This window comes from Lepisma saccharinum, chromosome 23, assembly GCF_977018435.1.
Source record: "Lepisma saccharinum chromosome 23, izLepSacc3.1, whole genome shotgun sequence".
Lineage (NCBI taxonomy): Eukaryota > Metazoa > Arthropoda > Insecta > Zygentoma > Lepismatidae > Lepisma > Lepisma saccharinum.
This window is the reverse complement of record NC_139251.1, coordinates 38,405,662-38,422,320: the sequence shown is the minus strand read 5'-3', so window position 1 is coordinate 38,422,320 and position 16,659 is coordinate 38,405,662. Positions and strand designations below refer to the sequence as shown.

The 16,659-nt window shown below is 38.2% G+C and overlaps 1 protein-coding gene across 1 annotated transcript in view; it reads left to right on the top strand.

Annotated features, from left to right (window-relative positions):
• LOC146005300 (uncharacterized) overlaps positions 1–16,659 on the top strand; it is a 123,771-nt gene that overhangs the window by 95,235 nt on the left and 11,877 nt on the right. The window contains exons 2-3 of the mRNA XM_083144431.1: positions 13,160–13,309; positions 15,395–15,524. Of these exons, the coding sequence (XP_083000557.1) occupies positions 13,160–13,309; positions 15,395–15,524 (280 nt within the window). The remainder of the gene's footprint in view (positions 1–13,159; positions 13,310–15,394; positions 15,525–16,659) is intronic.

Below are 16,659 nucleotides of genomic sequence, written 5' to 3'. Positions count from 1 at the left end.
TTATGCACAGTAAGGCTAATCGGGACTGGACTTACAGTTTAAAGTGGGATCCGAACCAGTACGTGCCTCCACCGGATATCGAACCCAGGACCCCTTGATTACAAGGCGGCGACGCAACCACTGCGCCACCGGGGAGGCCTGAACGAAGCCGAGAACGGGTCGATAGTACTCTAACAAGTGTTCACCTTGTGTGTCAACCCCTTAACTTAAAGAAATATTGTGCGAATAGAGAAACATGTACTTACGGCATATATGAACTGAATGACTGCAAATAAAGAGTGCGCACTGGATGTTGTTACAATACACTCGCTTTTCCGCATTGTAAATATGCAAATAAAGAACGTTAGGTTAAAGTATTCATCTGCAGTGTGGAATATTTACAATTAAATACTTTTCCTAGATGCTAGATCGTGTAAAATTTAAAATTTGATGCAAGAGAGAAGTATTCATTCAGCGCAACGTCTGTCGAAATATTTGCGCTGAAAAAAATACTAACAACAAAGGTATGTTGGTGACATCTTGAAGTAAAATTATTTCAACTAACCTCGGTGAAACTGACAATCTAAAGAATTTAAGTTGATATCCATTTCTCACTGCTAGCTGGAACAGAAATCATCTACCACATATCCATGTACGATTAACTTCATTTCCAAGAGACAACATAGTACAGAATGCAACAATACAAAACAAAATACCGACTCGCTTTGCTTGCGATGCATTGTATTTTTTAAAATTACAAATGATTTATTTGTTTTTGTTTTGTTTTTTACTTCGCTTTTCTGCTACTTTTGTCTAATTCGCAAAGATGAGAATGAATGATAATGAGATGGAGGAAATAATGTATTCTTATGAATATGCCTGACTCTGTACTGTACACACAAAACATGATCTGGACACGTGTATGTACCTCATTGACATGAATCTAGGACAATTGCGATGAAGCCAAAATCACGGACAATTGCGACTATCAGGACCTAACCTAATCTAACCAAAGACGCCACAGAACTAATAATCCTGCAGAAGGTTGGAACAACAAAGTAAATAGGTGGCTTGGAAGACCGCATCTAAAAATTCATGATGTTCTGGCCTGCCTCAGGAGCTAAGCAGAAGGCACCAACATCAAGTACGTACATTGAAGGTCAGAAAAGGAAGAAACGTGACGAGAGAGTTGGAAAGTGTATGAGGAAACGGGTCACTTCAAAAGGTGGTCTGTTGGCTCTAGCCCATGTTCAAAAACTTGATTGAACCAAATTCTAGGGTGACCAGACACACACATTCAAAAAAGAGGACAGAGCATGGTGAAAAAGGAGGACAGAGTCATGAAAAAGAGGACACCGCAAAAAATGGCTATACATTTGCCATTACTCATAATTTAATCAATATACAAAAATCTTACCAACATTTTGCTCAGAGATGCTTTTCAGATCTCTTTCAAGAACTTCACCTTACCTTTAAGCAAAGAAAGCAATCTCCTAATCTGTTTTTTTTAACAAATTACAAAGAATACCTAAAATTTGAAGCATAGGAATTTTACTCCTTTTCTAATTCTTGGATATTAGACTGAAATGTCTCCACAAGTGAATGCAAATGTAACAAGTAAGATTCGCTTAACTTATTTCGAAAAGCCAAATTAAAATTTTAGGTAGTTTAGATTGGGTAGAGAAATATGATTTCAATGCCACAAATATTTCTAGCACTCTTTCAACAGCAGAGGAAAGTGGCAACCACCTTACACTTTACCCCATATTCGTTTCTTCCATCCTTTAAAGCTGGATATTTTCTTGCAAGGTCATTGTTGAATTTACACTTTCGCTTCGTTATTTCATGAAAGTAAATATTACTTAATAATCAAAATTCTCACTACACATTTGTGTATCGAGTATACGATGGAACTGGCCGACCTTTGTGGTGCAGTGGTTAGCACACCGCGCCACAACGCCAGAGGCCTCGGTTTCGAATCCCGGCGTGGGCATGGGCGTCCTTCATCAAAATCATCATACTCATACTCATCTTCGCGATTAGCCAAAAGTGGTAGAAAAGCTAAGTAAAATGAACCAAATCAATCAACCGAAAAGGAACTGCACAGACTACATGCGTTCCAGCAGTCTCAGTGCTAAATACTAATGACTGGGGTGCGAAAATTTTCCTATTTGCCTTTTTTATTCCTTTGTAGTAAACCATAGGCTTTCATGTTTAAACTTGAAAGTTCGTTTCATGGAGTTTCTATTCCGAAAACACATTTTTATAGTGCCTATAAATTCCTATTTTGATGGTTAGTGCCTATTTTGCATACTTCAGCTTTCCCTATATTGAAAGATGTAAGGCTTTGTTGATGTTGTACTGACTGAAATCTGGAATTCACCAGATTTGATGGTCTGAATTGGAACATTGTTTTAAATTCATTTTTTGTTACAATGGTGCAAATTGTTTTTTCATCATTTGTTTTCAAATTGGCAGTCGTTAGCACTAGCTCTTTCTGTGAGAATTACTTTAACAGACGATTCCCCGCAAATGTGAATTTCGATGAAAAGAGTATTATAGTATGTTAATCGCTAGCGCACTTTTATGTAAAAACTGAAGTGCTAATACAGTATAACTGTGCATTGTAAGAAGAAAATTTAAATAAGCTCACATCCATTGCCTATTTTAATGTCTTTTTTTAATTTTAGGGTGCCTTTTAACTGCCTATTTTCGTGCCTTTTCTTAGTTTATGATGCTTTTTTAAGTGCCTATTTTCATCATTTTGTTGCCTTTAACTGCCTATTTCAGAGGTTTTTAGTGCCTTAAATACGCGCCCTACTAATGAATCAGTCGGGAAAGTGATCGTATTGAGCTCCCAGATGCTAGGTGAGCATTGCTCGAATTAACGCGCACCAAATGAAGCATTCTGTATGCAGCACATTTGCTATGGTCAATGCTATACTCTTTAAAAAGGAGGACATTTACCGATTTCTAAAAAATCCGCCCAAACACCTAAAAAGGAGGACATGTCCGGATAAAAGAGGACGTCTGGTCACCCTACCAAATTCCCAACCGAAAATATCAATATTTCACATAATTCTCTTGTAAGAGGTATTGTACGGGCTGTTAAGCAGTGACGTGCCGTAGACTATAAGTTTACGTCTACATGCGTTGTCTACACGTATTCTACACGTATATTGCATTAGGTTGTAGTTTACATAGACTACGTAGACAATCTAAAGTGCATTAGAATTAATTTTCAAGGCTTTCATGAAAGGAAAGTGACATTTTCAAGTATATTGCTTCCTAACGAAATGAAAAGAACCGTATTTACAACAAAATGTATCTTCTCTTCTATTATCAACTATGGAAGAACATAAATAGTATGCAAAAAACAACAACAGATGGCAGTCGTGAGGCAAGAGTGGTCTTTTCCCCATAAAGCACTAGAATATTTCCTATATTAGGTTTCTTCCTAGGTGAGAAATTGTTCGAATTTTGAAAGAAAGAGTATGAAAAGTTTTCCACACACATCAGCAACTGATACGCAGTATAATTTTCTTTTAATTCCACGGCGCTCTTTGCTAAGGTATCACCTTTCGCCATGTTGTTTACATAGATTACGTAATCTACGTGTATAACATAGTCTATGTGTAGAATGTAGACTATCGTTGTTTACGCGTATACGCACATCACTGCTAAGTCACCGTTCAATTTGATAGAAGATTTAGAATGTCATCCCAATTGTCCACCTGCCCTTTCATTTCTAACTGTGTTCATCGCAAGTGTCCGGCTACCGTTCACATTACTACTGAGAAAGGTCGTGTCGGATTTGATTTGCGGCACGTCCACTAGTTATTTTGTATGTCATAAACAAGTTCCTGGCTTTACCATCTTTTTTTTTCGGTTTCAAAGCCATGGATCACCTTGATAACCGTCTCCCTGAGCCATCTATCTGTGAATCCATAAACTATTTACGAGTTCATAAAACACGAACTGACCGCCGCCCGCAAGCTCATCCCGTTGCATGGGGAAATGACTCGTAAAACTGCAAGTCTACACAGCAAAAAAAGTATCGAACAAATTGCTTTGGTGTGCACAGAGATGTAAAATTTTCTTGACTAAACTTTTGAGCGCGATCCAGAGACGTCACGTGGCCCAATTCTTTTATCTCTGTTTTATCTTCATTACAATGCCTGCCTGGTTTATGCACACTAAAACCAGTCAACTTGGCGTAGTGAGCTATGGAACCAGGGGGTCATTCCATGTCAAATTAACTAACTATTCAAAAATATTTCTTTATTGGTTGATTTGACACGGAATGGCTGTGGCGCTCCTCGTAAGAATCATCATTCCACGATACTCTGCACAGTTTTGCAGCCTTCGTAAGGTAAACAACAGACCAAATTAATAAGATAGGAGTTTAGTTATCGGATTTTGTGTCAGTTTGCGCTCTGGCGGCCGAAATGTGAACTACAATGATTTCATTGACTGAAAAGTGAATAATAAGAAAATGGCCTGTTCCCAAATAAAATTCACAGGCATTCTTCTATCACATGTTCATTTGAATTGAACACGTGCGATTGCGAATGTTCCAAGAAAGAGGAAGAAAAGAAGAAAAATTGATTCTAAAACATGGGAAGGGAGGGGGGAATGTGGGGGGAAAGCAGAAAAACAGGAAGAGGGAGAACGAATACAAATAAAAGGAAGAAATGAAGAATGAATAGGTAATTGTTATAAAATTCTAAAGGAAAGTTTAGTATCTCACGCTCCGCATTGCGCCCGTGAGCATGATAATAACAGCGATCTTCCTCTCTTTTGTTGGATTTTCATGTGAAGGAAAACAAGAAAGATAAACTTCGAGCTGAAATTCTTCTTCATTTCCTGTTGTTATCGATTCTCGCAAATTATCATCACGCAAACTCAAGACGAATGATCAAACTTTATTCCAAGAAATGAACCCGACAGAGTTGAGATGTATCGTGTAGTGCATGAAAGAAATGTTACTAAAACAAAAAAAATATCAGCATTGACGAATGTAATGGGGTCACAGGGGCAAGTACCCGTTTGATTATAAGGCCTCCCCCATGGTGCAGTGGTAGCATCATTGCCTTGTAATCAAGGGGTCCCGGGTTCGATACCCGATGGAGGAACAAGTGGTTCGTATTTCACTTTAAACTGTAGGTTCAGTCCCGATTAGCCTTACTGTGCATAAAGTGGACTTAAAACAGCAACTCAAACCAAACCGTTTGATTATGACATCTTGATATCGCAACGAAGGAAAAAAATGTTTGAGTAACATGAAAAAGAATCCTTCGATGACTCTCTTCAGTAATATTTGGACACCGTTTCAGTTTCTCTAATTCTAATGTGTTTTTAGCCTCTCCAGTTAGGTGATTGATGATTAGATTAAACTTACGTAGGCACACTCGCAAAGAAACACCCATACTCACGTCAGGGTTTGAATCTGGAACTCTCGGTGGCCAAATCCTGGGCCCAATACTAAATTCAATATATTTTAATGGCAAATTTTCAGTGGCAACTTTTACCACCGCCGTAAAGTTAGGCAATACACACAACACATTGTAGGGGAGCGAGTATTTAAGGATCTAGGTGTCCCATTTTTACTGTTGGTGACTGTACAATGCATTCTTGAGTGCAAAGTAAACATTTCTTATTGATTCTCCTCACAGCGCGTACAAACTTGCTGGACCACCCCTCCCCTCCCCGGGGGGGATGGCGAACGGGGTTTATCTCCACCAAAGCCTTACATTTCAGTGGCTTTGCTGACAGAATTCAGTTATTCTGGAGTGCAATGAACCCTTTCTCTCCTCCGTCAATGTTTCATTTTTAGACAGGGATAAATGTGACGACAGAAATTGACTAGGAGAGCGAAAATTCGCCCACCGGGCCGTGAAATTGTCCCCACCTAAACTGTCGCTTCAGTTGGCTGAACGCGAATTCTGCTGAGAAGGTCGTCAGATCGCATCTGCTCTTGGCGTTACAGATCTCTTATGGAACGAGTTTACGTTTCTGGCTATGGGAGAGTGATCAATAAATCATCCCCCGATTCCGTCACGGTGCTGCGGAATGTTGTGAACTTCAGAATACAAAGCGACTGGCATTTTAAAAATTAAATGTTAACCCATTTTTTTCCCCAAACAGTGTTATTTCGAGAACAATAATATGGCGCAAAAGGCCAATGAAATGTCCCGAAACGTTCTTGATCTAAAAATATATCACCACAGAATACATTCATAGCCACTGAGAATAACAAATTGTGCATTAAAAATATGCATGTTAGAACTTAACGTTGCTCTTCTACGCCTCTACGTTAAGCGTGACAATGATGGTAATGATGAATGACTGCATGACGCTGATAAAGGGAGCAGCACGAAAATTATTAAATTTCTCCGACTTCAACCCAGATCCTTCGACGGCGAGGTCATGTATCGAGAAAGCAATCTTATTAAAATCCATATTACAACAAAACCAGAAAAATTGTCAGGAAATATTCCAAGCTGCGGAGAAAATCAATATTCGAGCAAACGTATTGCATACTACTGTGCTATCCAAAATGGTAGTGCTGCAATTGTATTCTGCTATGTAATAGAAAGTCCTCCTCCGTGGCCGTGCGGTCTAAGGCACCTTGCTTTGGACGGCGGTTGCGGGACGGCATGGGTTCGATCCCGGTTCAGTCACCGGGAATTTTCGGCCTGTGTATAGGGCCGGTGGCAACCCACCATCGCGAGGAAATTGGGGAGCTCCGAGTGAGTGAGAGTAATCCGGTCGCGAAGTTCTACAACGGCTGGGGGTTGGTCGGGCCGATGACCCGTCCCCCTAGTCTGGCTGCAGATCTCCACGCCCCCTTGGTGGCCCGCGTGGGAGGGATATTACTATGTAATAGAAAGCGTACTCCTCGCAACTTCTTAATTGACTGCCCGGAAAGAATTCCAAGTCCAGAATTCGTAAACTTAGCAAAATCGTACTTCAGTACAAGCTGAGAGTAGCTAACTTGAGTTGGTCCCTCAACTAGACGAAAAAAGCCGCGGTGAGAGATTTTCAATTTCGCACATTCCATGAACTTAGAAATTATAAGCCGCTGATATAACACACAATCAAACAGAAATAGTAAATTGCATGAAGACCTTGAGAAATTTTTACGATTCTGCCTACTCGACTTGAATAGAGTTTTTTCTCCACCTGGAGGAAATCGCCATCAAGTTTGAACAGAAAGAAGCGAATTTCTGAGAAGTTTATGCGACATTTTATTTGCAATTCCCTGCATAATATCGAACATTTCCAAAAACTAAAGTTGTTCACGACTTGTCAAGAAAATGTGCTTGGAACACAGGAAGGTGGATGTTTTTATAAACGTCAACGTGTTTTTTTAAGAGGGTATTGTCACTAAGTTGTTATGGAGTAGTTGGTTAGACGCTGGTATCTTTATTTTTCGTCAACCATGAAAGGTCGCGGGTTCAAATCCCATACACAGAGACCGTCGATATTAGAACACTTCAAAAATTAATCCGATGCACACTTTGAGGGACGTCCCTTCTGCGCATCTTTTCCTTACAAGCTGTTGATTGTCAGGATTTAAGGTTAAATATTTTTTTTTAAAACTTTTCCGGGCCTCCCCGATGGCGCAGTGGTAGCGTCATCGCCTTGTAATCAAGGGGTCCCGGGTTCGATTCCCGGTGGAGGCACATGGTGGTTCGGATCCCACTTTAAACTGTAGGTCCAGTCCCGATTAGCCTTACTGTGCATAAAGTGGACTTAAAACAACAAATCAATCCAATCCCTTTTAGCTATTCCTCATAAGTTGTGTAACCACACACATTATGACTATTTCACATATCAGAAATAGGTGTGTATTCAGGATGATGTATGTAATGTTATATAAGATATGTATTCTTTATGCTCTTCACTGCACACCAAAATATTAATTATTTCGATGCACTAACACCACACGCACAATTATATTAAGCAGTAATGCAGTACACTGCTGTAACGTAGGGGAGAATATAATGAGTTCAAATTGCTAAGATTGATTACGTTATGTCCGTTCCTTCGTAATGACTGATGTTAATAACTTCGTCTTCATCTTCTGATGCGTCATAAATAGAGCCCGGAAGTTCAGGCATTTATTTTCGTTAAAATAGGCAGGCAAAAAGGCATTTATAATGTGGTAAATAGGCACTAAAAATGAAAAAAAGGCAAAATAAACCGAAAAAAGGCACATTTAGAAGTCGCTTACTTTTATCTATAATTTCTGGCAAAATGTTAAAATTTAAATTGGGAAGAGCATTTCAATTTTCTCCGTCTTGATTGCACATAACTACAAGGTGCTTTTTAAGTTCTAAACATTCATTGATAGTCGTCTGTCAGAGAGAATGTTTTTCATAATAGAAAATGATCTTTCTACTTCGACAGAAGTTATTGGAGCATACATATAACAAGCTAATGTAGCTGGACTCATTGTGGTAACAGCATTTTCACCTTTTAGAATATCACAAATTGTTTTCAATTGTTTCAAGTCCTCATTTGCACTCACTACCCGTTAGCACTTTTCCGCAACAGCTGACCCCTTTTCTCCTGGCACTTCCATCATCTGCTGCATAGATTCCTCGAAGATTTTCATGGATGCTATAATTGTAATTGTCTCTGGCAATGCACCATAATGTGCAAAAGTAAACTTGAATAGCACAGGAGTTTTTTCACTTCACGAATTGAAGCCGCTTCATTTTCTGGAAGAGCATCGATCACCTCACTGATTTTTTGAAGGTTGTTAGCATAATATATAGCTGCTGATATCTAGGTTCCCTATCTCGTCAAGACTGGTTGCTGAGGTAAACTAAGCTCAATGGCAACTTCCTGAAATTTTCGGGTTCGAGAGGGAGATTTCAGAAATATTTTATTTGTGTTCGAAATCAACCTGTCCACTTCAGCAATCAATCATGCACAAGAAATGTTAACCGAAAGGCAATATCCTGACTCAGCATGAAATACTTTTTTTCTCACACTTTTCTCCTTCAGCAATGTTGAAACATGCGTGAGTTCAATATTACTTAAATAAGGCGAAAATTATTCACATAATAAACGGAAGAAAAATAAATGCCAACAACGTTTTTTGGGAGAAAAATAATTTATATACACATTTTTTTTAAAAAAAATGTCAAATTTCATTGAAAAAGGCAAAAAAAGGCATTATAATTAAAAATAGGCAGTGGGGTCCCAAATAGGCAAAATAGGCAAAATGAAAAGGCTTCTAAAACATTCGAAACAACATAAGAAACGTATATCCGGAAAAATTTTATCAATATATTATGCAGTAGATAAAAAGAGGCATTTTGCCAAACTTCCGGGCTCTAGTCATAAACTATTAGTAAATTTCCATTTAACGCAAGTAAATTACTATTGTGACGTAGGCTATGCGATGAACGACAATTTTTTTAAAAAATGCAAAATGCCACTGTTTTGTATCCAAAATAATTGTCTTCTTTCAAGAAAAATATATTAAGATCTAACAAACGTCCCACTAAAGTCGCAATATTCAAAACAACCACCCTCACGTAACTTGATTCTGCGAATTCCACGTGACACATGATCACTTCCTCTCCTGCTACTATCAAAATAACTTCAGGAAATGCTGGACCTTTTACTCTTTCAACCTTCAACTCGTGAAATGCAGAGACCAACGTAAATTTCCAAGCAGGCTGGATAAAATTGAAGACTACAATTGGTAAACGCTGTAAGTGCCACAATAATTCAAACACCGTTTTCCACGTTCAACTGTGAAATGTGCCATGCTTTATAATGTGGTAAACGTGAAATGTGGCTGGTAGCCCTCTAAGTAGTTCAAAGGGCGTGTAAAGAGGTCACTAGGGTGCACGTTCTTACGGGCTGATGTGCGGAACGATGCGATTTCCCAACACTTTCGCTTTTGGCACTTACAACGTTTACCACTTTTAGTCCTCAATTTAAGCTCAATGATATACTTCTGAAAAATCCTACCTAGATGGAAAATCGAGCCTACGATCACCCTCGTGAGGAACAAGCACGCCACCTCTTCTCCAAGTAGCTCACGTTAAAATGAATTACCAGTTTGAAGAAGTTAATGTATATAATATCCCCATGACAAATTTAATAGGAAACGTATTAAAAAAATCGAGAAACGCAAAGGAGAAGAATGATTAAAATTTTTATTGGTTGGATTGGATTGATTGATTTGGTGTTTTAAGTCCACTTTATGCACAGTAAGGCTAATTGGGACTGGACCTACAGATTAAAGTGGGATCCAAACCACTATGTGCCTTCACCGGGTATCGAACCCGGGACCCCTTGATTACAAGGCGAGGACGCTACCACTGCGCCATCGGGGAGGCCCTCATTTTTATTGGTGTCTGTCACATTTTGTAAATGGTGTGTTAATAAAGTCTCTTGGACAAGTAACCATTTTAATTAAGTTGTTACTTTTATTGTGTGTGTGTGTGTGTGTGTGTGTGTGTGTGTGTGTGTGTGTGTGTGTGTGTGAAAGTAGGTGGAAAGCGAAAAAGAGGCAGCTGAACGAGACCCCAATTGCCAAAGAATTTTAACCTTTTTCATAGACTACAGAAAGAGAGAAAGAAAGGTATATTTAACTTCTGAAATATAAAATATGAGTGAAGTTAAAACAATTAAAAATCTTACAGGTGCATATTAACAAAGTACAAACTATGAAAAACCTATTTTTGTGGTGACAAACGGCATTGATCTTCAAGTCATTTTTCGAAATATGAACCTCATTTTTCTGTATTATAGAGACGATACAATCCATCAGTAAGGACAATTTCCGTAAGCCGCTGCCTTCTCTTCTCCCACCCACGACTTTCCACTTCACACTACCCTACAACTCTACATAAATGTATGTCTTTATCCCTCGAACGGAGTACTTAAAATGGTGTGAGCAGTGTCGGCGTGGTGTAGGGGGATGGTGTTCGCTTGCGGAATGGAAGGTCGTGGGTTCAAACCTCTTGCTTCATTGCAGAGACTTTTTCCGAAGGTAAATGGCCTTGGACGAGAATGCTTATCTACATTTCTGGGAAATTTCCATTTATATTTATGCAATTTACGTCCAGTATTTCCGGAAGACATTTTAATCGTAGTAAGCAAGATGCAACGGGGAATGGGAAGAAACATGTAATGTAAATTCTGAGGTGGGTAGTTTCAAACGCTGAATATAGCATAAAATTTGTAGTTGTATCATTGAAAAAAGAGAAGAGCGCAAACAAAGAACATCCTGTTTGTGTATATTTGTATTGTTGTTTTAAGTCTACTTTATGCACAGACAGACTAATCAGGACTGGACCTACAATTTAGACTGGAATCCGAACCAGTGTACAATGCGCCTCCACCGAGTGTAAAGCCAGGGACCCCTTGATTACAACATCCTGTTTAAGAACAGATATTAATGACCGGCAAGTTCTTAATGTGTGTTAACATAACCTATAACAGCTGAATGAAAATAAAAGTTTTGCCTAATATCATGCCAATCTGAAAAATTAAGAATATTAGCAGAAGCATTGCTTGAGATATGAACAGTGGCGACGATTAGGGGGGTAGTTGACCTTGCACTATGCTAAATCTTATCTACCAAGGGAAAGTAAACTGTCCTTGCCCCCCCCCCCCCCGCCCACAATTTTGGCACCTTACCCGCTCAATTTTGGAACTCAATCGCCGCCACTGAGTATGCATCGCATCAATATTTACAGTAATTTCATTTAATCGTATGTTACGTTATTGCAACCCTTCGTACTCGGTGAAAAACAAGGAAAAAATAAGCAGGAGAGGGTGGGATTTGAACCTACGACGTTTCGTTCTTGACGAAAAAAGTAAAAAAAAGTGCGGTCATCTCGCCACGGATCAAGGAAAAAAGATACGCTTTGCAAAATCGTCCGGTACTGTGCAGGGTATCTTTACTAAAAATTTCGCCTAAAATCGTGACAAGTTTGCCTCTCTGCATTCAAATGTGACGTCAATTCTCTCCACATGGAGGAGAACCTGTTTCAAAATGCACATACATTCCCTTATTTTCAAATACAGAACGAAGAATCTTGAAAAATTTTCAACATTGTTATATCTACTGACGATTTTTGTTTAATTGTGTATTGTATTACTGGTTTAGGGTTTCTAACTTCATGGAATGTGAAAGAATGAAAAAAATCACAAGAGCGTTTTCATTTAGATAGAAGAACTGTTGCAAAGTTTGCTACTTTTAGTTGGGTCTGAAGTGCTATGCTGCCAAATTTACGGATTCAGTACTTTGAATTTTCCAGGGCGGACAAATAAGGTGATGCGAAGAGTACATTGGTTATATCTACCAAGGTTTCGTTGTGGATTTTTAGCATCAGGGAATGACTCCAAATTTGTTGGGTATACTCACTCCGTGTCCTGAAAAGATTAATTTGATTGCTTGTTTTCGAATGGTTCTAAATACAAGCTTAAATAAAATCAGTTTATTATGAGTAATTAAAACCTATCTTTGCTTGCTGAGTACAGTCAAAGGCAAAGATAATAGTAGGCGAATTGACCATCGATATTTTCATTACTATTTTCTTCTACATGCTCATCCTGCGTTGTTCTAAGGAATGGAATTCTGTTGATTCGAAGCAGACATTGGCCTCTGCTTATACCTTGTACCTTGGGAATATTGATAAGAGTGCAGTAGGGTAAGACTTCAGGAAATGAATGATCTGCAATCATGGACGTCCGCAGGATTTTTTCCAGGGAGGGGCAAGGAAGGTGTTTCTTTCCAGGGGAGGCAAACAAGTCACATTTTCCCCCAAAAGAGTATAGTTCTCTAAAAAAACATTGCTTAAATTTGAATTTATAGTGTTAATGCAATAATTAACACATATTATTGTGGCTAAAATGAAATTATATGTGTAAAATACATAATTTATGGTTGACTTTCATTTTCCAGGGGGGTGAACGGCCCCACCTTGCCCCCCCTTCCGGACGCCCATGTCTGCAATCAACAAGGAGTAATAACTAATTCTATGTATGTCCGTGTGTGTGTGTGTAAATTCATTCCAACAGTAGTATTTGTAACACCTCATCTATATCTGACATCAATACATTATTATTATTATTATTATATTTTATGGAACTTGAATCATCTTTTGTTTGTTGGTAACTTTAAAATTTCCTCTCATTGCAGTTTCTATCCAACCACCCCTTTACCATTGAGAACCGAAGCAATGAATGTGTAACAGACTGGCAGGACAGCGAATTCATCACCGAATGCCTCAACTGTCACAATGCCTATCGCCAAAGGCACGGCGCACCACCTTTAAACATGTCTCCTCAGGTGAGCGTTTCATTTATTATCCACAAGTATTAATTAGTTAAAATTATATTCGTGTTTTGTTTTCGTTCATGTATAAAACTAACCATAGCACGGTGTCTACCAGTCAAGAATGTCAAGAAATTAACAGGTAGGCCAAGAAAGTCAAGAAATTATGCTTGTGATCAAGAATGTGTGCTATTTTTTTACAGTATAGTGAAATTGCATTTTTATATACCTGTACTGGAATTTGATAAAATTGTATTGTTGTGGTTAAAAAATCCACTTTCTTAAGAATTACATTCTTGTTCATGAAGTTTTGTAAAAAATATTAAAGTAATGTGGACATTTCCCACCCAGGATGAATTGATTGATTTGCTTTATTTTGCTTCGCTTTTGTGCCACTTTTGGCTAATTTGCGAAGATGGAGATGAGTGATGATATGGTGAAATTGATGAATGGACACTCACAAACATCCATGCCCAGGTCGGGATTCGAACCCGGAACCCCTGGCGTCGTAGCACGATGTGCCACCCAGGAAGAAGTCTGAAGCATTAATTTTTACAAGCATTAATTAATGCAAGTCTAAATCTCAAGTTAAAGTACAGCTTCAGTTTGCATCCTAACAGGCCTTGTGGTAGGGCTTTTCATTGAACAAGAAAAAATATATATATATTTAATTTCCAACTATACCTATTAAATGTTAAGGGAAAGGAAAAAAAGTCCAAAAAAAAAAAGGAAATAAATTTCAAGAAAAGTCAATAATTTTGGATTTGTTATTTTGGTAGACACATTGCATAGGAACTCCTCTCAGAGTTGGGTTACACCAAAGTCGAATTCCCAGAGGAAGTGTGTTGAACTTCAATTAATTTATATCCTCCCAGAATAACCAGAGAAAAATTGAATTACCAAATAATTGTGAAATGCAGGAAACACGGCAGAACGTCTTATGTGTTTTAATATTCTACTGTCTAGTCTAAGGAATAAATAATGCCAAAAGTTTTTCAAATAATTCAAAGAAAATATAAAAAAACAATATTTTTATCACATTCACAGTATTAAAACAAATATACGGACATGTGCCATGTAAGGAAACAGTCCAATTGTCTGCTAGTTACCTAATTATTGTCAATTGAAACATTATTGTTCGTTGTTTAAGTTGCCATTACATTATACTTTTGACTTTTCCTGCAACTAATAGTGCACTCCATAACATTAAAATAATAGGTGAGATACCTACTCGAGTACCAAGGACTATATGATCGCAATGAGTGTTTCTTTGCACATGCATACGTAAAAATCAATTCTTTAAAAACACTTCGGATGCAAGACAAAATTTATGAAAATAGTCATGGACAATTTTCCAAGGAATATTTGTGCCTCCCACTCATTGACCTTGCTCTTACTGTACAACAGTTAAAAATGTACATGTAAAAATTATTTTCACTCACTTTTGAAAAATTACATTTTGAAATAAAAGCACAGAAATCTCGGGAAAAACCTGAGTGGTAAATTCAAGCCCAATAAAATGACCCCCAGTTGCCATTTTTGAGAGTGGAAAGTTCTAAATATACGAAATTGTGCATGCCGCGCACTAGAAAGTAGCTAGGGATACCAACTTTTGAAAAACATTGGGTTCTTATAAATTAAAAAAAATCTCAAAATTTCCCTTCAATGTATCATTAATACACACCATACTCGCTATTTTAAATATGTTATTTACTGATTTCAATGTGCAAATATATAACAATAACATATAATAATAATAACACAACAAATTATTAGGTGCACTATGTTTCCACGACCCCTATAAGTTGGCGCCACTGAAAGGATCCGCCTATACAAATCAAGCCCCTCCCGAAAAAAAATCCTGCGTACGCCAGTGTATACGATAGATTGTATTGTTGCTAGTGCACCTTTGATATCTTGAAACCATTCCTACAATTCGTTAATAATCTCAATCATAAATTAAAAATGAATTAATAGAATGATGAACAATATGTAATTGTATACCTTTGCAATTGAATATACATACAATCATCCATACATGCACAAACACATATGTGTATGGTGAGAAATATGCTAGCTAATATTTTCTTTTCCTTACAGCTTTGTTCATATGCACAATCCTGGGCAAATCATCTAGCTCATACCAATACCTTTTATTACCGCAATGACAGGGAAGTTGGACAAAATCTGTTCTGCCGGCCTATAAACTCAATACAGTCTGATGTTGCAGGTACGTTTATATGATTTTCCTATCGCTGGATTAAATGAATCGAAATCGCTATGTACCCACTTTTAAAAGGACAATATCGAAAATACAGTCAGAACGCGCCGACCTCCGTTGGTTTATTGGTATATCATTTTAAATGTTGGGATTTCATTTCGGTGAGTTTAATCACAGACAAACGTAATAGGTTAGGTTACCTTTGTCTGTGGTTTAATGCTATAGGTATTTTCCACTCTTACGGCGGCCGGTCCTCAAGTTGGTAAGTGAAGTGGAGAGCGTGGATTACGTTGCAGACCAATAAGACAACAGCGGTGGCGCCGAGAATTACGACGCGGCGGGAGGAAGTACTACGTGAACCTCGTTCTACAGGCTGCTGCGTTTCTTATCGTACTGGATTGGTCCCCAGCACGAGAATCGGCCGCCGTAAGAGTAGAAAAGACCTATAGTCATTATTGTTTATTTCTTTGTGGAATTCTTTCGAATGTTATATTTCTCTCATCGAAAAGCTTCAAATTTGTGTCGCATTGGAAAGATTGTTTGGCTAACCAGTAAGCATTAAGACGCCCAACAGAGAGTGGAATCCTGGGCTAATGTTTACTTTTCCGTTACCTCACTTGTAACCCCCGCCGTGGCCGTGCGTTCTAATATGTTAGTCTTTCAGACAGGCCCGTAGCCAGTAATTCTTAGTAGGGGGGGGGGGGCGAAGTTCATCATAGAGGGGGCAAGTTTTTAATATATTGTGTTGCATTGGCAAATATAGCAGGGTACAGAGGGGCACTTGCCCCCCTCCTCCAAAAGTGATAAGTAACAGGAAAGGAGTGATATCTTGAAACTCCAACAAACAAAAAAAAATCGAGCAACATCAAATAGCAATATTTTGATAATGACCTTTCGGACTACCAAAGAATACAAAGATAAAGTTTAACATAAATAGGCTAATCGGGACTTTATCTACTTTATATTTGCAGGTCAATAATGTTAATAGACGATTAATATGTACCTTTAGGCTTCTCTGCAGAACTGATTAAGGAAGTCCTTTATAAATCATGCTTCATAATGATTCCCTCTAGTTTCCAGTATGCAAGATTTTTACGCACAAAGGAGAATCTAACAACATCATTGTGTTGTGTTATGCAAGAAA